The 25,043-nt window shown below is 39.4% G+C and overlaps 2 protein-coding genes across 10 annotated transcripts; both read left to right on the top strand.

Moving 5' to 3' along the window:
- LOC100526148 (spindlin-2B) lies at positions 7,021-22,565 on the top strand. 5 transcript variants are annotated; one of them, XM_003135134.4, is made up of 5 exons: positions 7,021-7,422; positions 8,083-10,418; positions 11,995-12,082; positions 19,534-19,760; positions 21,688-22,565. In XM_003135134.4, exon 2 carries the CDS (start codon positions 8,085-8,087, stop codon positions 8,859-8,861), a length of 777 nt encoding a protein of 258 aa, XP_003135182.2. In that variant the 5' UTR covers positions 7,021-7,422; positions 8,083-8,084; the 3' UTR covers positions 8,862-10,418; positions 11,995-12,082; positions 19,534-19,760; positions 21,688-22,565. The 5 variants fall into 5 exon arrangements, with proteins under 5 accessions (XP_003135182.2, XP_020935652.1, XP_005673737.1 ...); XM_021079993.1 differs by having other exon boundaries at positions 7,021-7,427; XM_005673681.3 differs by lacking the exon at positions 7,021-7,422 and adding an exon at positions 7,517-7,603.
- SPIN2B (spindlin family member 2B) lies at positions 8,260-20,482 on the top strand. Of its 5 annotated transcripts, XM_013986199.2 has the most exons (3): positions 8,260-8,309; positions 11,995-12,082; positions 19,534-20,482. In XM_013986199.2, exons 2-3 carry the CDS (start codon positions 12,028-12,030, stop codon positions 20,310-20,312), a joined length of 834 nt encoding a protein of 277 aa, XP_013841653.1. In that variant the 5' UTR covers positions 8,260-8,309; positions 11,995-12,027; the 3' UTR covers positions 20,313-20,482. The 5 variants fall into 5 exon arrangements, with proteins under 5 accessions (XP_013841653.1, XP_003135178.2, XP_005673740.1 ...); XM_003135130.4 differs by lacking the exons at positions 8,260-8,309; positions 11,995-12,082 and adding an exon at positions 17,650-18,874; XM_005673683.3 differs by lacking the exons at positions 8,260-8,309; positions 11,995-12,082 and adding an exon at positions 17,655-18,879.

Here is a 25,043-nt window from a genome sequence, read left to right as displayed (position 1 = left end):
TGTGAAGAAATATTCTCTGCAGTTATATTTATACAAATGAGAAATAGAACTGGTATTGGTTCTGAATTCTGTTTCATTCTAGTAGTAGGTAATATTCATTAATGAACCTATGAACTAACTGTGTGGGGGAAAAGAAGTGCAGACTGCAGTGAGATGAATTTCCACTGAATTTTTACCTTTTTGTTTAATGATATATACTTATAATACATTTATGCCATTATAAGCATTTGTATACTACTAATCATTTTAATTCAATCTAGAACAAAAGTTTAAATTATTGCTTTATGATCACTAGGCAATTTTTAAATATTTTAACTTAAATGTGCATATATATATATTTCTGTTGCAAAGCAATATGTGAGTGAAAAAGTATTTATGAATAAAAATATGTGACTTTAGCGTAAAATTTTGTCATGAATGTAGGATGTATAAAATAAATTTATAAATATAATTTTATATACAAAATTTCCAATCAAGTTCAAAAAATTATTTTAAATTTCCAATAGTTAAAAAAATGTGTGAATTTATTTTTTTAAATGGATGATAGCAGATATCAAATAGGTATGGTATTTTTATTTCATTGGATCAATTTAAAAGTGTTATGTAACTATCGCATTCAAAAATCTCAGCAGTAACAATACAAAGGAAGTTACATCCTTTGCAACTAAATACACTTGTAATGAAAACATTTCAATATTACCATAAAAAATATCAGTGGGTACATTAGTATTTCAGAATACTCCTTGTGGGTACATGAGATTAAATTATAGAAGCCCACAATTTTAAGATGTTGATTTACATAAAACCAATATATTCTAGCTTATTTTCATTTGTAGATATACACCATCCCTACATCTCATTTCCTCAAAGAATATGTGGAGATTTACAAAATAAATCATATCACAATGCATCATCCTAAATATTGATGCAATTTAGAGAAACATAGTTAATAAGCTCTGCTAGTATTTTATAGTTCCCAGAACTAGGTCTTCTTTTCATATTGAGAAAAGAAAAAACACATTAACTGAGGCTCCTTAGGAGATATTCTATCCCAGTTTTGTTTGGCCAAAGCGTAGTCCATCCACCAGCAGCATAGGCATTACCTGGGGTATTGTTAGAAGTACAGAATCTCAGGCACTACTTCAAATCTACTTAATCAGGCTCTTCATTTTAATAATACCTCCAGATGATTCATACACACATTAAATTTTGAATTCTAGGAGAGCTCAGACTGTATAATCTAGAGTCTAGGACTAAGGCATTAAGAAATTAATATAACTTAGGAAAAGAGACTACAGTTCAGCTCCAAGGGGAGCCAATTATTTAAAAATATTTTGAATCTATTTCAACAAGCAATGTAAACTACTTTAGATAATTTCTTATTTTGTGATTATTTTTAGAATTATTTCAGCCAGAATCTCAATATAGGCAATCATTGTACAAGAATATATTTTAGGAGTCCCCGTCCTGGCTCAGGGGTTAGCAAACCCAACTAGCATCCACGAAGATGTGGGTTCGATCCCTGGCCTCACTCAGTGGGTTAAGGATTCGGCATTGCCATGAGCTGTGGTATAGGTCACAGTTGAGCCTCGGATCCCATGTTGCTGTAGCTCTGGCATAGGCCAGCGGCTACAGCTCTGATTGGACCCCTAGCCTGGGAACCTCCAGATGCCACAAGTGTGGCCCTAAAAAAACAAAAAGACCAAAAAAAAAAAAAGGAATATATTTTAATCAAAAATCCTGATACAAGTAGTTATTATCACGTCAGCTAGATGAACATTTTTAATAACCATTTAAACTCATTACTCTTGCATACCTGTCAATTCATAAATTAACTTATGATTTTAAATAATTTGCTTTGCAATTAACAAGCAAAATAAAATGACCTCAGAATATGATCACTGGAGGAAATTACAAAGATCTTATCTAGGGACAAAGTAACACTTAAAAGGATTTTCCAATAACTTTGAAATACAAAAGAAGAATAAGAAACCTTTCTATTTCTTTGAAATTCTATCTGTGTAGTCCTCAATCTCTTTCACCTTTTGCTGCTGACTTGTAGGATGGCTAGAGTCAGTGGCACTCCTAACAGTTGATTGGATATACTAACAACATTTTCTTATAGATTCTTGAGACCACAGCCAAAACCTGTTGAAATGGATCCATGGGTCCAAGCCCTGTGGGGGTCCTCCTCTGGCTGAGACCGTGATGCTGTCTATTGATCTCAAATCTCCTCAGGAATTCCTTCAATGTCTAAGGATACAGGAGGTTCACTTTTGCCTGTTGCCAAATACTTCTGAGTTTGTCTGGGAAAGTGGTTTCACTGGGTGAAAGCTTATCTCCCAAAGTAGGTGAATGCCCCTACCTCCATACAATACCCTGTAGAACTGCTTTTTTTCTCTACTGCAGAATCCAGAAGCCCTGAGCTCAACTCTGAAATGTCCCAAGAATTGGGGTTTGATTACACAAAGCTTACCATCCCAAACTCTTGCCCATGGTAGATTGAATTATTTATACTCCTAAGAATGATCTGTAATGCTTAGATTTTTTACAAAAGTCCTTCCTTATCTGCTGAGAAGTCATAAATCAAAGGCAATTCTGTTGCCTCCATAGAAACCAAGAGATAACTTACAATTGAGGTGGAGGGGAGGCTTTAACACATTGAGACTCCCACCCTGAGTAATTCCAACAATGGAAGTTAGGTATAAATGTGTTTGGCAAGGCATTAGAGCATTAGTGTAGGATTTAAATAAATTGGTTGTTTAAAAGAGGGTAAGATCCACCGCAGATGTATAATGCCTAGGAAAGGGGTAGATGTTGAATTGGAGGGAAAATTGCTCAAGGTTTATTGCCAAGGTCATAACCTGTACTAGTCTGCTTGGGCTGCCATAACAAAATACCATAGGCCAGGTGGCTTAAATAGCAGGAATATATTTCTCACAATTTTAGAGACTGGAAGTCTAAGATAAAGGTGCAAACCGATTCAGTTCCTGGTGAGAGCACTCTTCCTCGCTTGCAGAAGGCCATCTTCTTGCTATGTCTTTATATGGTAGAGACAGAGCACTTGTGTCTCTTCCATTTCTCATATGAACACTAATCTTATCATGTGATCCTCATCCATATGACCTCATCTAACCCATATTTTCCCCTAGAAGCCCCATCTCCAAATATCCACATTGGGAGTTAGGACCTTAACATATACATTTTGGAGTGACACAATCCAGTCCATAACACAATCCATTTCCCAAGCCACATTGGGATTGCTCAATGTGAGTTAGGATCTATGAAGAGATAATGTATATAGCCAGAATAATGGGGTCAATTTGCCCAGGTTTTTTCACACATTGCAGTTAAAGAATCTTCATCAGAAACAGTCAATCTTTTCCTCACGCTTAAAATTAGAGATATACGTAGAACACAGCTCTAGAATGTCCCTCTCTTAAGGGCTCTGTGACTTCTAGCTATTGAGTCATTCACCCTAACAAAAGCTGGGGTATTAGTTGTCTATGTAGTGTCTGCCGTATACAAAAATAAAAGGACACTGATGCTATCTTGGATAGTACTTTCCTGTCATAGATTCATGGTGAGAAGTAGCTTTGTAAGAAACTGAACACCTGATAAGAAAAACCACAACCACGCATAAACTGGCTACTTATTCTTTCAATGGAACTTCTGAACAGACTGCACAATTATAACATCCAGGCCAGCTTGAGTCAGTCTGTAGATGGACAATTCTATCAGATGTCAGTCATGGTGAGAAGCTGTCCTTATTCTCCAGTGTAGAAAGCAAAGAAAGTGAGGAACTCAATATGGTATGACAATGGAAGTTGGAGCATCAAAAAATTTTTTCCTTTCTTAAAGATCCCTGCAACTGTGTGGTAAAAAATCTTGGATTTTAAAGGAGAGTGCTGGTCCGGTGACCAAATACTGTAAATGTGGGATGGTTCTTGCTTTGTTCCAGACTGAGTTTGTACCACAGCTCCATGCAATGCTGTTATACATGTTCAGATCAAGGAACTTAACTGGAATTTCTTAATAGATGTATGGTGAAGTTGATACATGGAAAATGAAGAAAGTGAAGACAGTTTTGTGATTCTCTGGGTAAATCTGAGGTATAATGACTTTTGAAGGACAAGAAATCTGAAACTTGTGGGCAAGGGGATTTCAAAGACAAATGGCAGGATTTGGGGGGTCAGTTTGAGAAAGGAATAAATAAGACCAAGACAAAATAGGTCATAGCATTTAAGAAATATATCTAGGTTTTTCTTTGGAAAGGTTCACTTGTGCTATATATTACATTCCAGATATAAGTGATGTCATATCATATTTGTCTTTCTTTTCCTGACTTACTTCACTTAGTATGAGAGTCTCTAGTTCCATCCATGTTGCTGCAAATGGCATTATTTTGTTCTTTTTTATGGCTGAGTAGTATTCCATTGTGCATATATACCACATCTTCCTAGTCCAACCACCAGTCATTGGACATTTAGGTTACCATGCTGTACAGTAGAAAATTGACAAAACACTGTAAACCGGCTATAATGAAAAAAAATCATTTTATGTATATATATATTTATATATATATATATATATATATATATATGAAGTATACCTAGCCTTAAAATCTTTGTAGTTTAGAGAAAGCACAAGGCGGCTAAGTAAAAACAGTTGGGAAAGGTAGACACCCAGTGGTCAGTTTTGAAGGGACCATTCATACACTGTAATTTCTAGCTGTCATGGCACTAGGAGCAATACTTCTAAACATTTCTTATTAAGGACTAAGACAGCATCAAAATCCTTCCTATAGTTATCCAATGGGCCTATTATCAAGTTCTTTCTGCATCAACTTTAATTCCCAAGAAGATGCACAGGTCAGGACTTGTTATTTATTCCAGATTCCCTTGAAGACTGTGACCCTCAACAAAAAGAGGTCAGAAAGCTGTGTTTTAGGAGAGGATACTTGTTTTAGTTTCTAAGCACAAAGTGAGCTTTGATGCCTTGAAACATTTAACATACTACTCTAATCCTACTGGTTACCCTTGTGGAGTCAGATAAGTTAAAGTAATGATATGAAGGGATAACTCTAAAAGAGGCTGCTCTGATTCTCTGTGAAAGACTTCCATAAGTGAAATTCAAGGACAGGAGATGTCATAGGGAACGATGTAAATATACCAATGAGTTGAAAGAATTTAAAAATAAAAATTTTAAAAGTGGGTAAACTGTTTGTACCTAATCAAAGAAATAATAACATACATGCAATTAGTTGGTGGTCACATATCTAAGACTAATATCAGAGAAAAACAAACTTTAGAAGAATAATAACTTTTAGATTGTCTTTCAAAATAATAATCTGGAATTGCTGCAGACATTATTGATTACGCAATCAGTATCCACTTCAATTATCCTTGATTGTGTAGGGCCTATGCAATTTTGGCAGGATTGAGCCCAATCCCAAATACACAAGTGGCACTTGATTAACATAAGCCAATTATTCAAACAAATTCACTTTGTTAATGTGATTGTTTTTGAAATAAGTATATAAAATGAACCTAAAACAAGTGGACATTGTCTTTTGTCATAGTACAAGGGCAGGCAAATGACTTATGAAGTTCCCAGTCAAAGTAAAGCAAAATTTCAATCAAAAATTGTTATAAAGAGGTTCTTTCTGTCACTGTGAATAGGATAGGATATACCTCCCAAAGCTGCTGATAGCCATATTACAACTTAAGCTTCAAAATGAAACTGACATCAGAGAGAAAATAGAATGAACAAAATTAGGTTTTTACAGCACTGAATATATTCATTTATTAGGGCTGTCATAAAGAAGTACAAGAGATTCAGTGGCTTAAACAATACAAACTTATTTTCTCACAGTTCTGGAGGCTGTGGGTACAAAATCAAGATGTTGGCAGGGTTGATCTTTTTCTGAGGCCTCTCTACTTGGCTTGTAGATGGTTATTTTCTCCCTCTGTCTTCACAGAGTCTTTCTTCTATGTATGTTTGTGTTCTAACCTACTCTTCTTATAAGGACATAAATTATATTATATTAAAGTCTACCCATGCAACCCCATTTCAATATAAATAAGACCTTAAAGATCCTACTTGAAAATATATTCACATTCTGAGGTATTCGGGGCTAAAACTTCAGCATATGAATTTGGAGGGGAAATGATTCAACCGTCAACCCTGAACACTTAGATTAACCCCCTCTGATACCTAAAAGATTATTCAAATAATTATCCAGTAAATTAATTTGATTTTATTGAAAAAATTTTTGTTATTGCCCCAATACAATTTTTTTTTCTACTGTACAGCATGGTGACCCACTTACATATACATGTATACATTCTTTTTTCTCCCATGATCATGCTTCACCATAGTGATTAGACATAGTTCTCTGTGAATCAGAGATTGCTTTCCTCTAGCATGTAACAAAAACATCCTACTGATATAAAACTATAATATTTATATTTAAATATTTATGAGATATTGTGGAAAAACATAAATAAAAATGGTACAAACGAGAGTCAAAATAAATGCCACTTTATGCAATATTAAATGAGGTTTGTTACAAATTGCAATCATATTCAAGAATAAATCTCTAAGCTTATAATAAGCCACTATTACTCCAAGTTGAAAAGATGCTTCCACTTGGTTGGAGAAATTCATATTATATGTATTTCTGTGAAGCTATATCAAAAAATACGTTATGTTATTGAATAGAGGAGTATATTCAGGATTATGTATCTGTGCATGTGAATATCAGAAATATATATAATTTATTTATGCACATACATATATTTGTGTATGAATATGAAGAATTTCTGTACGGATATATGCTGTGTGTGAATATACGAGTATGGGAAAAACGTGAAGAATGTATGAAAAATGAAAACACGCTAGCAGGGAAGCCTAGTGGTGGAGATAGTTTAAGAGAGTAGGGGTGGGAAGGACATGCAGAGGAAAGGACCAACTATAGATCTGAATTTTGGAAAGGGGAGGAGCAGCCAAGGAGTGGCTCCAAGGCAAAGGAAGCTGGCAGCATAGTATTTAGCAGGAAGGGAAGGCCTCCCCAATAACAGGAAACTAAGAGCAGAGTCCAAAGCGGAAAGAGGGAGGAGACTGCTGCAGCAGTAGCTACTGGTGGGAGCCTAATGTGGCAGAGGGGCTGCCGACACCAACACGGAGGCTGAGGGCCCCCAAAAGGAGTGCTGGAGGTACCACCGCCATCCTCCTCGCCCACCCCTCTGCCCTCCTGACGCGATCCTCGCCTACGGGGGGTCTTCCCCTCCCAGCACTTGCAAGCTGCCGGCTCATCGCCTGCCAATCCTCCTTGGACACAGGCTCACCGCAAAAGAAGCTGCGAGGTGTCCGATTTGGGCACTTGAGGCCCTAGATCCGGGGCGGTGGACGCCAGGCAAGGCAAGGCAAGGCCATTGGTGGGCGCCTGGATGGAGAAGGGGGATGGGATGGACTCCTGCAGGAGGAAGGGGGCGGGGGCAGGCGCCGCCGGGTGAGACTGAGGTGGAGGAGGAGGGAAGGGGGGAGTGAGAAGGGCAATAGGAAAGGAGGGTAGCTTTAGGAGCCAGACAAGACCTTGAAGGTGAGCGCGGGGAGAAGAGGGCTCTGGGTGCCAAGAAAGCGACTGGGGGTAGACAGGGGGCGTGTGAGTAGCCTACTGGGGCGTTCAGCGCAGGAGGACGGTGTGAGTGAATGCGTGCATGCGTGCGGGTCAGGGCGGTGGGGGGATAGGCGCTTTGCAGGGTATTTTTAAAGTGGGCTTCAGTGGCGGGTGGTGGAGGCTGGGGTCTCTGAACAAGGAGGTAGCCCGCCCCCTTCTGCAGAGTTCCTAACCCCAGCAGGCACCACTGCTGCTGCTGTCCTTCCCGGCAGCCTAGAGGAACCAAGGAGGGAGAGCACTTTCGGGCACACGGCCAGGATTTCCAGCATTGCTGCCAGGCTCATGGGGAAAATATATAGGCACTGGCGCAGGGTGCATGGAGATGTCGCTGTTGGGAGACCTTCACCCTACCTTAAGGCATATTGAACGTTCCCTTCTTATCTTCTCTCCTCCCGTTGCAGACATGAAAACCGCCAACTCACAGGAGGCCGAAGGGCAACAAACCAGGGCAGTTGCAGGACGGGCCACTGGGTGTGCAAACATGACGAAGAAAAAAGCCTCCCAAAAGAAGCAGAGAGGCAGACCTTCGTCCCAGCCCCGCAGGAACATCGTGGGCTGCAGAATTTCACACGGGTGGAAGGAAGGCGATGAGCCCATCACCCAGTGGAAAGGAACCGTTCTGGATCAGGTGCCTATAAATCCTTCTCTTTATCTGGTGAAATATGATGGAATTGACTGTGTCTATGGACTGGAACTTCACAGAGATGAAAGAGTTTTGTCTCTTAAAATTCTTTCTGACAGGGTGGCATCATCTCAAGTCAGTGATGCAAACCTTGCAAATACCATAATTGGTAAAGCTGTGGAACATATGTTTGAGGGTGAGCATGGTTCTAAGGATGAATGGAGAGGAATGGTCTTAGCCCAAGCACCTATCATGAAAGCCTGGTTTTATATTACCTATGAGAAAGATCCTGTCTTGTACATGTACCAGCTTCTAGATGATTATAAAGAAGGAGACCTCCGTATCATGCCAGAGTCCAGTGAGTCTCCTCCAGCAGAGAGGGAGCCAGGAGGAGTTGTAGATGGCCTGATAGGTAAACATGTGGAGTATACCAAAGAAGATGGCTCCAAACGGATCGGCATGGTCATTCACCAAGTGGAAGCCAAACCTTCTGTGTATTTCATCAAGTTTGATGATGATTTCCATATCTATGTCTATGATTTGGTGAAAAAGTCCTAACTGTTAGGGTGAACTTTGCCACATTTGTGGAAACAAGTGTGTACTTTGTAGACATGCAAAATAATGTTACTTTTCAGTGTATCGAAAGCTTAAGGGTCCCTGTTAATTCGACATCTTTGCCAGCATAACTATTGTTTTGTTCTGAAAAATACAAATTTGTGTGGACATGACATGCTGTGTGTAAGGAATTTATCATGTTGAAAAGATTGGGTGTGTTTGGTGGATGGGACATGAAAGGAAGGAACAGCTGTAAATTCAGGCTGCGAATAAAGTTCAGCCAGTACCATAATCAGTCATCTAAAAATGAAATAGGACTTAGTTGGTCTGGTCTAGGGAGGTGGGGTGGGGGAGAGAAAGAACTAGAGATGGGCTGTGGGGGAAGGGAGAAGGGGAGGTGGCTGCTTAGGAGGAGGTGGGGAGGGGGCAGAAATAGAAAGGCTCCTAAGGGGGGAGGGTGACCTAAAAGACAGGGAGGCCCCCCCGAACCTGGAGGGGATGAAGAATAACAGAGGAAAGTGAGATCCTGGGGCTTAGAGGAAAACAGACAGAATAAATTGGGTAGAGAAGGGCACAAAGAAGCTTAGAAGAGGTCCAGAGTAAGGGAGAGAAAGATGAAGTTGGCAGGGACCTGGAGAGAGGCTAAAAGGATATTCAAATGGTGGCCTATGAGTGAGTGAGGAGCCAGAAGGGGAAGGACACAGAGGAAGGAGGAATTCTAAGAAAAAAGACTGACAGAGAGAGTGAGAATACAGAAAAAAAAAAAAAAAATATATATATATATATATATATATATATGGAGAGTGGGGTCCAGGAGAGATGGGAAGACCTAGGAAAAAGTAGGATTCCTGGCAGTATCCAAATTGCCCCCTCTGGCTTTGTGCCCAAAGGATGTGACAATAGTCAAAGAAACCAGATGGACTGGAGGTTCCCTAGAGGGACATTCTGACAGGAATGTCCCATGAGTTAAGCAGAAGTCAATTTTATACCTAAAAGGCTTTTATTATTTCAAGAAGTTCATGCCACACCTGCTGAGCAGAACCCCCGCCTCAGCCTAAACACACTAACATGGTGTACCATACGCAGGGAGCTCATATTTTCCAGAGGACCCAAGAGCAGTAAATCTCAGACCTGAAGGTCTTGGTTCACTTCTCTCAGAACTTAAAAGATGTGCCACCTTGCATTTGGAAAGCATTTTATCCAGAAAAATGGAAACTTTCTAAACCCAGGTACAGCAGTCCCCTCACTGTTTTTCCTCCTCCTGGGCTATACCTTGCCTCCTTATGGAAGAGGTGCATCAGAGGATTGAGCCTAATGTTTCTCTCCATGGCATGGGGAATACTTGACTGTCCATACTTCTCTCAGCAGCTGCCTGAAACCACAGGTGGCTCCACCCAGTGCTTCAGCAAACTGAAGGTCTGCTGCCCTCAGAGGCCCTATTCTGGCTATACCCCGACAAAGCCAATGGCTACTGACCCTTCATAGGTACTTCCTGACCAGTCTTGCCCGCCTCAAGCACATGAGGAGCTGTGATCGAAGTTTGTGCAGTTCTATTTCCAGGTGAGATAAATGGCATGGGCAGTTGGGCTAGGAGTATAACTAACTCCTTTGACTGTGTAGTGCCACATAGGTGATTGGTAGGGGGGAAGGTGTGGTGCTCCTGTCCCCAGTAAACTCCCTCAGAGATACTGTGTCCCAACACATGAGTCTTTGTCCTTCTCTTCCTCTTCTTCTTGCCTTTCCCCAGTCTGTCTGTGGAAGTTCCTTTCAAAACCCTCTCTCTGGTTTTCCCATTTCCTACTTCACTAAAATATACCCCTGCCCTCAAAGAAACAGTTTTGATGACTCCCCACTGCCCAGGCTCCCTTAACTCCATGCATAGCAGGGAGAGGGGGAGACAGGAAGCTTCCAGGAGTTGAAAGAAGGTGGTAATTCAGGTTCATTCTCTCCATCCAACATGACCTGGAGCTGTTTGCCTCAAGAATTACACAAGGCAAGCCCACTTCACCATAGCAGGGATAAGTTTTCTTTCATACATCATATAATTTAGTCTAGCAAATGCCTGCTGGCCAGTCATGGGCCAATTTCAGCCCACTGTCCTATTATGTTTCTGCCATTTCCCATTTTAAAATTAGCTACTTAGACATTTGGGGGACTTCACATGGCAAAAATCCACATTTCTGGCTCACCTGAAAAAAAAAAAAAAAAAAAAAACGAAAACAAACACAGAAACAAAAATCCAAGGATTAAGGCCCACATTCCGACAAGGATACAAGCAGCTGGCTCTGAGGAAGGGCTCAGCCCATTTTAGACTCAGAATGCTCTCAAGTTGGCCACACCCCCAGCTGGCCTGCTTCATTCTAATAAAATGCTCAGTTGTCCCCTGGAGGTATTTGCATTCCTAGCTTTGGGTCTAGACCCAGAGGAAACTGCCTAGCCCCCCTTTGGCTCACTTTGACCCCATTTGCTTTTAAATCTATTTGCTTTATCTCCATCTTACCAATACTTACTTCAGGTGGGCTCTCTGCCAGGCAGTCTTCCAGGAACTGGTACTTAGGATATGGTAATAAACAAAAGAAACAAATAAAATAATACTACCATCATGGGACTTTCATTTTAGTGTGGGAGACAGACGGTAGTCAAGATACAATAAGTAAAATATAAAGTATTTTCAAAGTGTTAAGTGTTAGGAAGGAAAAAATAAAGCAAAGAATGAGGGATTGAAATTCCAGGGAGGAGGCTGATGTTGGATAGGACAGATTGTGAAATCAAAGAGGGCCTCACTGAGAGCATGGTTTTTGAGTAAAGACTTGAAGGCAATGAGAGAAGTGGCCTTGTGGCTGTCTGTGCTAGGACCATTCCAGGTAGAGGGACAGCAATTGCTGAGGTTCCAAGGCAGGAGTAGCCCTAGCATGTTCAAGGAACACTGAGGATACCAGCATGCCTGGAGCTGAGTGAGAAATATAGAGGATACTCAGGAAGTGAGTTCAGAGAGGTGATGAGGATCTGATAGAAACAGGTAGCTTAAAGCCTTGGAGGGCCTAGAATGGAATTTACCTTTTACACTGTGTGTAATAGGGAGCCATTTGAGAATTTTCAACTGAGGCACAACATGATTTATCTCCTATTTTAACAGGATCACTCTGAAAACTCTGGAGAGTAGTCTCTAATGGGCTCAAGGATGGAAAAAGGGAGATCAATTCGTGCCTATTCCAGTAATCCAGGTAACAGATATAATGGTTTAAAGCAATCTGGCAGCAGTCGGTGTGATATGATTTGTTCTAATTCTGGTTATATTTTGTAGTATGTGCTGCCTGATTTGCCCTTATGCATGATAACTGATGGGGTCAAGGACAACACTAGGTTTCCTAATAACCTCAGCCGCACAATTTCCCAAGGGAAAATACAGATGAATTATTTGGGCTCTTCATACCTTAAATTGGGTATATAATGCTGATAACTTAAGAATGAGATATTCTTCAAAAAAACTTTTTATACATTTCTACTCTTGCTCACCTTCTTGAAAAGTTCTCTAGTCCTTCTGTTGGAACCAGATTAAAACTAAAATTTGTTGTCATGATAATGGGCATCAGGTACCCCCAACAGAGTTTGTCATGGATTTAAATCAGTGCAGAATTTAGCATTATTGGCTCTTTAAAAGCAGGCAAGTTTTGTATAGGTCTTGAACTTTTACCCTCTCTTGGTAAAGAATAGATGCCTATACTAATATACAATTGTTTTATGTATATTGCTTAGGTTACCTTTCATCCCCTTCCCCAAGCCCAAAATGATATTGTCCTTTCTGAGTTAAAATGGAGGTGGTAAGATATTAATAATTAATTATTAGTGATGGGATCACATAATCAGTCTTGGAAAGGAATTTTGTCAGAATCTCTCAACCCTTTCCCCTAGGTCATTACTGGAGATAATTGCAAAGTGACACTTTGGAATGCCAAAAGTTTCCACTCATGTCTTAGAGATGACAATCTATCCTCTAATGACCCAGATCCTGTATGTATCTTAGAGAACTAATACCAGCTCCTGGCATACCTATAATGGTTATTCCTCCCCTTCCAGATTGAAATTGTGTCACTGCTCAAAATAATATTTTGGTTGAGGTTTCAAAGGACTAATAAATAAAAACCTTTTTCTCCTGCAGGTTTGTAACCATTTGAGAGACAGGCACAATAATGACACAAATGGAGGTCAAAATATCTTCTTTATAATTGATAAAAGCTGGATTAGAGAACATACCTAGCTTGAGGCCACGACTACTTCCTTACACCCCACCCAGTCACAGATCTGAGAGAAGCAGATAGCTTAGAGCCTTGGAGGGCCTAGATAGGAATTTTGTTTTTACACTGTGTTTATGACTGCAGGTCTTCCTGATAGGGACAGGTATCCCTGGCCGACAAACTTACTCTGTGTTTGAAAATAAATTAGATTATACCTAAAAGAAATAAAGACAAGAAACAAACAGAAAAATAAAATAAAATAAAGACAAGAAACAACTCGGAGAATTCTTACATGTTCAACCTCATAAACTCACCAATTAAAGTCATTGGGAGATATGAAGTCAGGGGAATGAGGGTCCTATTTAACAAGTACTGTACATAGTAGTTGGTAGGAAAAATGAAATGAAATCTCTTCTTTTTAAATAATTTTTATTTTCTTTAAAAAACTAATATTTTATTTTATTGAGGTATATAATTGGCATATAATATTATTTAGTTTCAGGTGTGCAATATAATGGTTTGATTTTGTATATTTGCAAAAATATTACAGTAAGCATCATTAATATCCATCACCATTCATAGTTACAATTTTTTTCTTGTCACAAGAAATTTTAAGATATACTCTCTTAGCAGTTTTCAATGTGCAATACACTCATTAACTATAGTCACTTTTCTGTACATTATACTTTTATGACATTTTGTAACTACAAGTACCTTTTGACCCCTTCACCCATTCCACCCACCATTTCTTAACTTGTGCAGTTAATACATTGTACAACATGCCTGGGCATAATTTGTAATAGGTTATAGTTTAAAGGATTAATATTTTCAGTACTGCTTTAATGTTCTTTTTTAAATCGATTTGAGAGTATTCTGAAATAAACCATGAACTGCCTAACTCATTAGAGAAACAAGAGTAGATATTTGTGAGGGAAGGCCCTCACAAAGTGTGGGCATGACTCCTCTGACTCCCCTATGACCTTCTTGTGTCCATCACTAAGGGAGAGAAATGCACCACTAGTTAACCACAAGAATGGCTAATAAAACCACTGGCTTAAAAAAGGAGTAAAATGTAGGTAGAGGAAAACTCTTTTACTAAATCACTTTAAAGTTTTGGATAAAATTTGACACATCTCCTTTTAAATATATGGCTGAGCTTTAAAGATTGTGAGAAAAACCTTCAGGGACCAATGAAGAAAAAAATGAAAACTACAGAGGTAAGCACATAGCTTAATGATTTGGCAGGTAGTGGGGAGAAAGTTTTTATCTCAGTAACTGAAGAATTTTGAATAGAGGATGAGGCCTTAAGCCCGATTAGATTGGGTGTTGGGAATGAATATCTCCTTGCTTTCCTTTCAATTCTCCACATGGAGTGATCCTTAAAAATATCAATGAGATCATATCATCTTCTTATTTAAAACTCTCCAAAGGCGTTCTATTAGAGTTGATAAACAATCCAATCTTCTTGCTTTACCCTGCAAATCCTAGATCAGGCATTCTCAACCAGAATGACATTTCCCCCAAAGGAAAGAAAATTCATCTTTGGTGTGGGAGGTGAAAAAAAAATCTTAGCTATTACAGTGGTTTGTGGCCCTCCAAAGCTCAACTGTGTCTGACAAATCCTTATTCCTCAGAATTGAATTACTCTCATTGGGTTTTCTTGGCTATTGCATGAGCAATACTGACATTGCATTCATAGAAATATACAAAAATGTATGCAAGATCAGTGTCACAAAACCATAGCAAACATAATGACTGTGGTTGGAGTGATTTCAACTCATTGCTCATTCCTGAAGTCATATCTTGAGAAGTGACCTATTGTGCCTACTGGCTGCCATCGAAGGCCTTTATATTTAGTCTTCTATGCTCTTGTATGTGACTTGGGTTTTGAGAAGTAAATAAAAATAGTATTTATTTAATTCTACAAAAGGTATTCAGCATATCATTTATTATGTCATATGATGAAAAGAAAAAATATTAGGAATTATGACTGACTATCTAGCAGCTATTTAAAACTATTTTTCAAATCAAGCAAAAGTTAAAAATCAAATTCATTAAAAATAACTTTAAAGAAATTTAAAATTTCAGTTGTTTTGCTTTTTCTAGAAAAATATATTTGGAATTATTTCAAAAACTTTGATTATACTGATATATATATATATAAATTAGTAATTTGCAACTTGTAGACTTTATACATTATAATTCATATAGGTAAATAAATTCCATTGAAAGTCACTCAACAAATACAGTTGTTACATGTTCATAGTTTTCTAGTTAAAAGTTTGCTAATTTTAAATTTAATTGCTATTTTCAAATTACATTCATTCTTAACCCTATATAAGGCTCACTATTTTATATGTATGTATTTTTATATATAAAGCACAAATATACATACATCTATTAAATAGACACTGCAAATTCAGATACTTCAAGTATTAGAAAACCCAGACTCAAATTGCTTTACCTATAAAGAACTTTCTTATTTCATAACTTGGAGTCAGAATTAGGACTCCAGGAGTGGTATCATCAGCAGCTAAAGGAAATGATTAAAGGGCTCAGAGTATTGCCATTCCCTCCTCCGCCATCTTTAATGTGCTAGTTTTGCCCTTTGGCTGGTTACAGAGATTCCAAGAGTCATATACAGACAGAGCATGATCCTAAAGAAAAACAAACATCATTTCCTCTTTCTCTTAATAATAAATTCTTTTTCAGAAGTACTCCAACATATATCATCATGTTTAATTGGCCAGGATTAGATCATATGCCAAATGCTAAGCCAATCCCTTTCAGGGGAAATAACATTACCACAATTAACTTAGAGTAACCTTTTAGTATGGGAAGTCAGTTATGACCACCTATAGGTACAGAATATGTCACTATGACAACAGTCTCCCTCTTTTGCTTAGCTTGGCTCTGATCTCATTTCTGTATAACACAGACTGTCCTCAGTCTCCAGATGATGATAAGGTAAATAGAGCAGCTCAATCCTCATATCCTCTCAGGTTCACTCATGTCCAATGGACAAGATCATTTATCTCACTCACACCAGGAATTTGTACAAAATATCATTGTGTTTTATTGGCTCTGACAAGTTTGGGTGCCTAGTCTTAAAACAATCACTCTGGTAGCATTTCAGTACTCCAAAAGGTCAGACTTAGGTTGTTCCCAAGAGGAAAATGGGTACACTTTTATCAGAATAAGTGTGATTGAATGCTAAGCTGCCATACCCAATGATGTTACCATTCAATGCATTTTGCTGCTCAGCATCTATATGACAAGCAACTATTCTTGCCATGTGCACATATTCAAAAATGTCTCCATTATGTTCTTTCATCAATTACTCGTGGAATATGAATTCTTACTATCTATTTGGAAAATACCCTTAATGGGGGAATGTGAATTGTTACCATCTATTTTGAAAATACCCTTGTACGAATAGCTGGTATTTTGAATTTTAAGGCAATAGACTATTTAATATTTTTGAAATTTAAATAAATTGGAAAGAAAATATGTGCCTTTTTGTTCTTTTTTTTTTTCAGCATATTTGTGAGATTCATTTAGGTTGTACATATAGTTGTAATTTGCTCATTCTCTGTTGTATGAATGAATATACCACAACTTATGCAATCTACTGTTGGAAATTTGCATAATTTCCAGTTTGGAGCTGTTACACATAGTTGAACACATATATTTTATAAAAAAGTATAGAGTTTTTGATTTTAGTGATAGGAGACTAAGCAATTCAAAAAAAAACCTCTCATTAGGGAACCAAACAAAGCTGAATGAAATAGTAAAAAATAAATTCAAAGATATCTGAAAACTAAGATAGAAAATATTTATCCAGCCAAAGTATGAGGGAGAACAGATCCAAGAAGCAGTGAATTTGGTGGACGTTTTTCTTTTGAAAAAGTTTAACCACTCTAAAGGGAACACTGCAAGAGTTAGGAGCTCTCAGAAGAGGTTATGGCTTCTTGATGAAGCTATGGATACGGAAATTGGAGTCCAGAGCTCTGGTAAAACTCCATCGCTTTTGATTGGGACTCCAAGGAAGATATGCTAGGAATAAAATTTAGCCAGAACCAAATAAACCCTCCTGTGAAATAAAGCATATTTGCAATTTGCTTTCCATAAAAAAATTGTATGGATTTTCATTTGTATCACCACCAGATGTGAAACTCTTTTCTCATGTTCACATTGACATAATTATACTTTGCTGAATCAAAATTTTTATTAATTTTGTTTCCATTTTAATAATTATGTTATTGTTTTAAGCTTAGTTGTTTTGTTAACATCTAACCCATCAGCTCATTAAGATACTGAAAGTAACTATAAGTAACAATTAAACATTCATGTTGTTTACTGGGTTTTCATTTTTTCCAGTTGCTTTTCCATCTTTATTATTTCACTGCATTTTACATTTTAATAAATCTATTGATATTAGAATAAATTTAGTGTAAACTTTTCCTTAAATATTTAAGGACTTATTCTAGCATTCTTTAAAGAATAATTCTCCACTGAATTATAAAACCATACTTTGGCCAAATTTTTTATTATAAACTTATTTTCCCAAATTTATCTTTTCTGATAAATAGATCACATTACCAGTTATTATGGAAACATGATCCCAAATGTTCAGTAATGGGAGAAAAATTAAATTGCAGTTATTGTAAACTTGAGTTTTATGGACTAAAGGCTGTATACACAATGTGTGCAAATATTTGATGGATGAATAAGAGAAATAGTAGTTTTCAAAATAGTTAATATTCTGAGAAAATGCATATTGTATATGGAAAAAAAATTAGAGCATTAACTTGCCTAGGGAAAATGATCCTAGTTTTGTATGAACTTATAAAAATGGCAAAAAAATAATGAGTATTAATATCTTGCTGTCAGCCCTAGGCAATGTGAGCTAGAATTGCAGTTTATTATTTTCTTCAAGGCGATTTTCTGAAATTTACAGAATTCATTTGAAATAGAGAAAAAGTAAAAGAAAAAAATAAAAGGTGAGAAATCCTTAAGAAGTAAAGTCCTGTAATAACCAGTAAGGGAAAATTATATAGAGATTGGGTCAAGATGGCAGACTGATGACATTTCTCCCTTCCTACTGCAAATCCTTGTAAATGACAGGAAACGCATGTTTATGTATAAAGAATAACTACATAAGGTATTGGAGGGAAAAAAAAAGACAAATTCCTGGAAGATGGAAAGCAGATGGAGCGGGGGCACTGACAGGTTGGAGGTGGAGGTGAGCACAAGAGTTTAGGGCCCTGAATTGGAGAGGAGGAGGAGGTGGCAATGGAGGGGAGGGGTATAGGCCTAGCAGCTACACATTTGGGAAAGGGGCGGGATCTGAAGAACAGGAGGACCTCCCAGGCTCAAGGCAGTGGTGGGCTCGAGAAGTGAGGTGGGGCAGGCAGTGTTTGGCAGGAAGGGGAGGCTTCTCCCCTGGCAGGAAGCTGCGCTACGGAAGGAGGGAGGAGACTGCTGCAGCAGTAGCTACTGGTGGGAGCCTAATGTGGCAGAGGGGCTGCCGACACCAACACGGAGGCTGAGGGCCCCCAAAAGGAGTGCTGGAGGTACCACCGCCATCCTCCTCGCCCACCCCTCTGCCCTCCTGACGCGATCCTCGCCTACGGGGGGTCTTCCCCTCCCAGCACTTGCAAGCTGCCGGCTCATCGCCTGCCAATCCTCCTTGGACACAGGCTCACCGCAAAAGAAGCTGCGAGGTGTCCGATTTGGGCACTTGAGGCCCTAGATCCGGGGCGGTGGACGCCAGGCAAGGCAAGGCAAGGCCATTGGTGGGCGCCTGGATGGAGAAGGGGGATGGGATGGACTCCTGCAGGAGGAAGGGGGCGGGGGCAGGCGCCGCCGGGTGAGACTGAGGTGGAGGAGGAGGGAAGGGGGAGTGAGAAGGGCAATAGGAAAGGAGGGTAGCTTTAGGAGCCAGACAAGACCTTGAAGGTGAGCGCGGGGAGAAGAGGGCTCTGGGTGCCAAGAAAGCGACTGGGGGTAGACAGGGGGCGTGTGAGTAGCCTACTGGGGCGTTCAGCGCAGGAGGACGGTGTGAGTGAATGCGTGCATGCGTGCGGGTCAGGGCGGTGGGGGGATAGGCGCTTTGCAGGGTATTTTTAAAGTGGGCTTCAGTGGCGGGTGGTGGAGGCTGGGGTCTCTGAACAAGGAGGTAGCCCGCCCCCTTCTGCAGAGTTCCTAACCCCAGCAGGCACCACTGCTGCTGCTGTCCTTCCCGGCAGCCTAGAGGAACCAAGGAGGGAGAGCACTTTCGGGCACACGGCCAGGATTTCCAGCATTGCTGCCAGGCTCATGGGGAAAATATATAGGCACTGGCGCAGGGTGCATGGAGATGTCGCTGTTGGGAGACCTTCACCCTACCTTAAGGCATATTGAACGTTCCCTTCTTATCTTCTCTCCTCCCGTTGCAGACATGAAAACCGCCAACTCACAGGAGGCCGAAGGGCAACAAACCAGGGCAGTTGCAGGACGGGCCACTGGGTGTGCAAACATGACGAAGAAAAAAGCCTCCCAAAAGAAGCAGAGAGGCAGACCTTCGTCCCAGCCCCGCAGGAACATCGTGGGCTGCAGAATTTCACACGGGTGGAAGGAAGGCGATGAGCCCATCACCCAGTGGAAAGGAACCGTTCTGGATCAGGTGCCTATAAATCCTTCTCTTTATCTGGTGAAATATGATGGAATTGACTGTGTCTATGGACTGGAACTTCACAGAGATGAAAGAGTTTTGTCTCTTAAAATTCTTTCTGACAGGGTGGCATCATCTCAAGTCAGTGATGCAAACCTTGCAAATACCATAATTGGTAAAGCTGTGGAACATATGTTTGAGGGTGAGCATGGTTCTAAGGATGAATGGAGAGGAATGGTCTTAGCCCAAGCACCTATCATGAAAGCCTGGTTTTATATTACCTATGAGAAAGATCCTGTCTTGTACATGTACCAGCTTCTAGATGATTATAAAGAAGGAGACCTCCGTATCATGCCAGAGTCCAGTGAGTCTCCTCCAGCAGAGAGGGAGCCAGGAGGAGTTGTAGATGGCCTGATAGGTAAACATGTGGAGTATACCAAAGAAGATGGCTCCAAACGGATCGGCATGGTCATTCACCAAGTGGAAGCCAAACCTTCTGTGTATTTCATCAAGTTTGATGATGATTTCCATATCTATGTCTATGATTTGGTGAAAAAGTCCTAACTGTTAGGGTGAACTTTGCCACATTTGTGGAAACAAGTGTGTACTTTGTAGACATGCAAAATAATGTTACTTTTCAGTGTATCGAAAGCTTAAGGGTCCCTGTTAATTCGACATCTTTGCCAGCATAACTATTGTTTTGTTCTGAAAAATACAAATTTGTGTGGACATGACATGCTGTGTGTAAGGAATTTATCATGTTGAAAAGATTGGGTGTGTTTGGTGGATGGGACATGAAAGGAAGGAACAGCTGTAAATTCAGGCTGCGAATAAAGTTCAGCCAGTACCATAATCAGTCATCTAAAAATGAAATAGGACTTAGTTGGTCTGGTCTAGGGAGGTGGGGTGGGGGAGAGAAAGAACTAGAGATGGGCTGTGGGGGAAGGGAGAAGGGGAGGTGGCTGCTTAGGAGGAGGTGGGGAGGGGGCAGAAATAGAAAGGCTCCTAAGGGGGAGGGTGACCTAAAAGACAGGGAGGCCCCCCGAACCTGGAGGGGATGAAGAATAACAGAGGAAAGTGAGATCCTGGGGCTTAGAGGAAAACAGACAGAATAAATTGGGTAGAGAAGGGCACAAAGAAGCTTAGAAGAGGTCCAGAGTAAGGGAGAGAAAGATGAAGTTGGCAGGGACCTGGAGAGAGGCTAAAAGGATATTCAAATGGTGGCCTATGAGTGAGTGAGGAGCCAGAAGGGGAAGGACACAGAGGAAGGAGGAATTCTAAGAAAAAAGACTGACAGAGAGAGTGAGAATACAGAAAAAAAAAAAAAAAAAAAATATATATATATATATATATATATATATATATATATGGAGAGTGGGGTCCAGGAGAGATGGGAAGACCTAGGAAAAAGTAGGATTCCTGGCAGTATCCAAATTGCCCCCTCTGGCTTTGTGCCCAAAGGATGTGACAATAGTCAAAGAAACCAGATGGACTGGAGGTTCCCTAGAGGGACATTCTGACAGGAATGTCCCATGAGTTAAGCAGAAGTCAATTTTATACCTAAAAGGCTTTTATTATTTCAAGAAGTTCATGCCACACCTGCTGAGCAGAACCCCCGCCTCAGCCTAAACACACTAACATGGTGTACCATACGCAGGGAGCTCATATTTTCCAGAGGACCCAAGAGCAGTAAATCTCAGACCTGAAGGTCTTGGTTCACTTCTCTCAGAACTTAAAAGATGTGCCACCTTGCATTTGGAAAGCATTTTATCCAGAAAAATGGAAACTTTCTAAACCCAGGTACAGCAGTCCCCTCACTGTTTTTCCTCCTCCTGGGCTATACCTTGCCTCCTTATGGAAGAGGTGCATCAGAGGATTGAGCCTAATGTTTCTCTCCATGGCATGGGGAATACTTGACTGTCCATACTTCTCTCAGCAGCTGCCTGAAACCACAGGTGGCTCCACCCAGTGCTTCAGCAAACTGAAGGTCTGCTGCCCTCAGAGGCCCTATTCTGGCTATACCCCGACAAAGCCAATGGCTACTGACCCTTCATAGGTACTTCCTGACCAGTCTTGCCCGCCTCAAGCACATGAGGAGCTGTGATCGAAGTTTGTGCAGTTCTATTTCCAGGTGAGATAAATGGCATGGGCAGTTGGGCTAGGAGTATAACTAACTCCTTTGACTGTGTAGTGCCACATAGGTGATTGGTAGGGGGGAAGGTGTGGTGCTCCTGTCCCCAGTAAACTCCCTCAGAGATACTGTGTCCCAACACATGAGTCTTTGTCCTTCTCTTCCTCTTCTTCTTGCCTTTCCCCAGTCTGTCTGTGGAAGTTCCTTTCAAAACCCTCTCTCTGGTTTTCCCATTTCCTACTTCACTAAAATATACCCCTGCCCTCAAAGAAACAGTTTTGATGACTCCCCACTGCCCAGGCTCCCTTAACTCCATGCATAGCAGGGAGAGGGGGAGACAGGAAGCTTCCAGGAGTTGAAAGAAGGTGGTAATTCAGGTTCATTCTCTCCATCCAACATGACCTGGAGCTGTTTGCCTCAAGAATTACACAAGGCAAGCCCACTTCACCATAGCAGGGATAAGTTTTCTTTCATACATCATATAATTTAGTCTAGCAAATGCCTGCTGGCCAGTCATGGGCCAATTTCAGCCCACTGTCCTATTATGTTTCTGCCATTTCCCATTTTAAAATTAGCTACTTAGACATTTGGGGGACTTCACATGGCAAAAATCCACATTTCTGGCTCACCTGAAAAAAAAAAAAAAAAAAAAAAAAACGAAAACAAACACAGAAACAAAAATCCAAGGATTAAGGCCCACATTCCGACAAGGATACAAGCAGCTGGCTCTGAGGAAGGGCTCAGCCCATTTTAGACTCAGAATGCTCTCAAGTTGGCCACACCCCCAGCTGGCCTGCTTCATTCTAATAAAATGCTCAGTTGTCCCCTGGAGGTATTTGCATTCCTAGCTTTGGGTCTAGACCCAGAGGAAACTGCCTAGCCCCCCTTTGGCTCACTTTGACCCCATTTGCTTTTAAATCTATTTGCTTTATCTCCATCTTACCAATACTTACTTCAGGTGGGCTCTCTGCCAGGCAGTCTTCCAGGAACTGGTACTTAGGATATGGTAATAAACAAAAGAAACAAATAAAATAATACTACCATCATGGGACTTTCATTTTAGTGTGGGAGACAGACGGTAGTCAAGATACAATAAGTAAAATATAAAGTATTTTCAAAGTGTTAAGTGTTAGGAAGGAAAAAATAAAGCAAAGAATGAGGGATTGAAATTCCAGGGAGGAGGCTGATGTTGGATAGGACAGATTGTGAAATCAAAGAGGGCCTCACTGAGAGCATGGTTTTTGAGTAAAGACTTGAAGGCAATGAGAGAAGTGGCCTTGTGGCTGTCTGTGCTAGGACCATTCCAGGTAGAGGGACAGCAATTGCTGAGGTTCCAAGGCAGGAGTAGCCCTAGCATGTTCAAGGAACACTGAGGATACCAGCATGCCTGGAGCTGAGTGAGAAATATAGAGGATACTCAGGAAGTGAGTTCAGAGAGGTGATGGTGATACCAGAGAAAGAGGCCTCAGAGTTTTTATGTTCCCAGAATGGAATTTGACTTTTACAGTGAGTATGGTGGAAACTCATTTGAATATTTCTAGCAGAAGCTGGATATGATTCGTTTTGTCTTTTAACAGGACCATTCTGGAAATTGTGCAGTGTAATGTCTGTGGTTAAAGTTTGAAGAAGAGGTCAAATATACCAATGAAAAAGAGTAGAGACCTATATTGAAATTTACATTTAAGAAACTTGAATCATAATAGAGGTGATATTTAAGGTGAATGATGACCGTATATTTTATTCAATTAATGGATCTGCCAGTAGAAGATTCTTGAAGTTGTATAAAGTTTTACAAGCATAACACTTCTGATGGAGGATCAAATTACCATGATATGACTACTACTAAATGTGTGAGACATTCAAAATAATAAAAAATACATAGTGCTTCTTTAATCTGTTTTAATATTGCAAAAAAAATACCCTTAGATCTCTTTATTACAACATACACAAAATAAATTCCTCATGGAAAAATGTTAATACTTAAATTTGGAAGGTAATATTTATATAACTTTTAGAATAAATTGAAAGTGAATATTTATTTTTTTACCATGAAAATATGGAAATATATTTTAACAGAAGAAAGTGAACAAGTGATGAAAAAAAAGTTTGATAAGCTTAATTATTTTAAAACATACAAACCCCTAATTTCAAAAATCATCATGAAAAATTTGGAGTAAAAAATATTAGGGTACAAACTTTGATAGTTAAAATGAATTAAATAGATAAAAATATATTCAATGAAAAAATAAACAGTCCATAGAAAACTTGGCAAAGTATATGAATAGACAATTCACAAATAGATCAAAGTCAATGAATATACATTACCTTCATAGGCTCTCCATTACCTTACTGTATAGTTTTCATAATATGTCATCTAGCATACTATATAATCTACTTGATATGTTTATTTTTGTTTCCCTGCCAGAATGTAAATCCTGAAAGTGCAATTTTTTTCCTTTATACTCACCAGTGTATCCCATGTCCTTAGAAGAGTACCTGGCATACAGTAAGTGTGTAATAAACATTCATTACATATATGAATCTCTTCTATTAACTATGAATTAACTAAGAAAATGAAAATTAAAGTGAAATAATCTCACACACATTAGATCAGCAAAATGTGAAGTTTTAAAATATGTATTAGGAAGTTAAACAAGTGGGAGATCCTATACAATGTAGGTGAGTTTGTCAGAAAGAAATTTGCCATTATCTAGTGATGACATACATAGAGGTTAGTGTATTCCCAGCAATTTCATTCTTATATATTGTTGAAAGGCAATTCTGTATGTGTCTCTCATGTTACTGTACATCTGGCAAGCAAAACACTGACTTGTTTCTTTTGAGCTATCTCTTGAAAGGTGTTTGTAGAATGGAAGGTAATATTTTCAAATTATATATCTGATATTTAATATTCACACTAAAGAACTTCTATAACCCAACAATAACAAAAATTAACCAAAAAAGTGGGCAAATTATTTGCATAGATATTACTTGTATAATAAGTTGCCAATAGGTATATATAAAGATGTTCAACATCACTAATCATCAGTGAAGTGCAATTTATAACCACAAAAGTGTATCACCTCATACCCACTGAGATGGCTTATATAAAAAAACAAACCAGAAAATATTAAGTGATGGTGAAGATGTGGAGAAATTTAAAC

This window comes from Sus scrofa, chromosome X, assembly GCF_000003025.6.
Source record: "Sus scrofa isolate TJ Tabasco breed Duroc chromosome X, Sscrofa11.1, whole genome shotgun sequence".
In the NCBI taxonomy this organism is placed as follows: Eukaryota; Metazoa; Chordata; class Mammalia; order Artiodactyla; family Suidae; genus Sus; species Sus scrofa.
The sequence above is the reverse complement of the archived record's forward strand: the minus strand, read 5'-3'. Positions and strand labels throughout refer to the sequence as shown.

What these genes read in the sequence shown, in the direction of transcription:
- SPIN2B (XM_013986199.2), top strand. Translation starts at nt 12,028, where the DNA reads ATGGGCTCAAGGATGGAAAAAGGGAGATCAATTCGTGCCTATTCCAGT. An exon ending in TGCCTATTCCAGTAATCCAG is followed by an intron (nt 12,083 to 19,533) that starts GTAACAGATATA and finishes CTCCCGTTGCAG; the next exon opens with ACATGAAAACCGCCAACTCA.
- LOC100526148 (XM_003135134.4), top strand. Translation starts at nt 8,085, where the DNA reads ATGAAAACCGCCAACTCACAGGAGGCCGAAGGGCAACAAACCAGGGCA.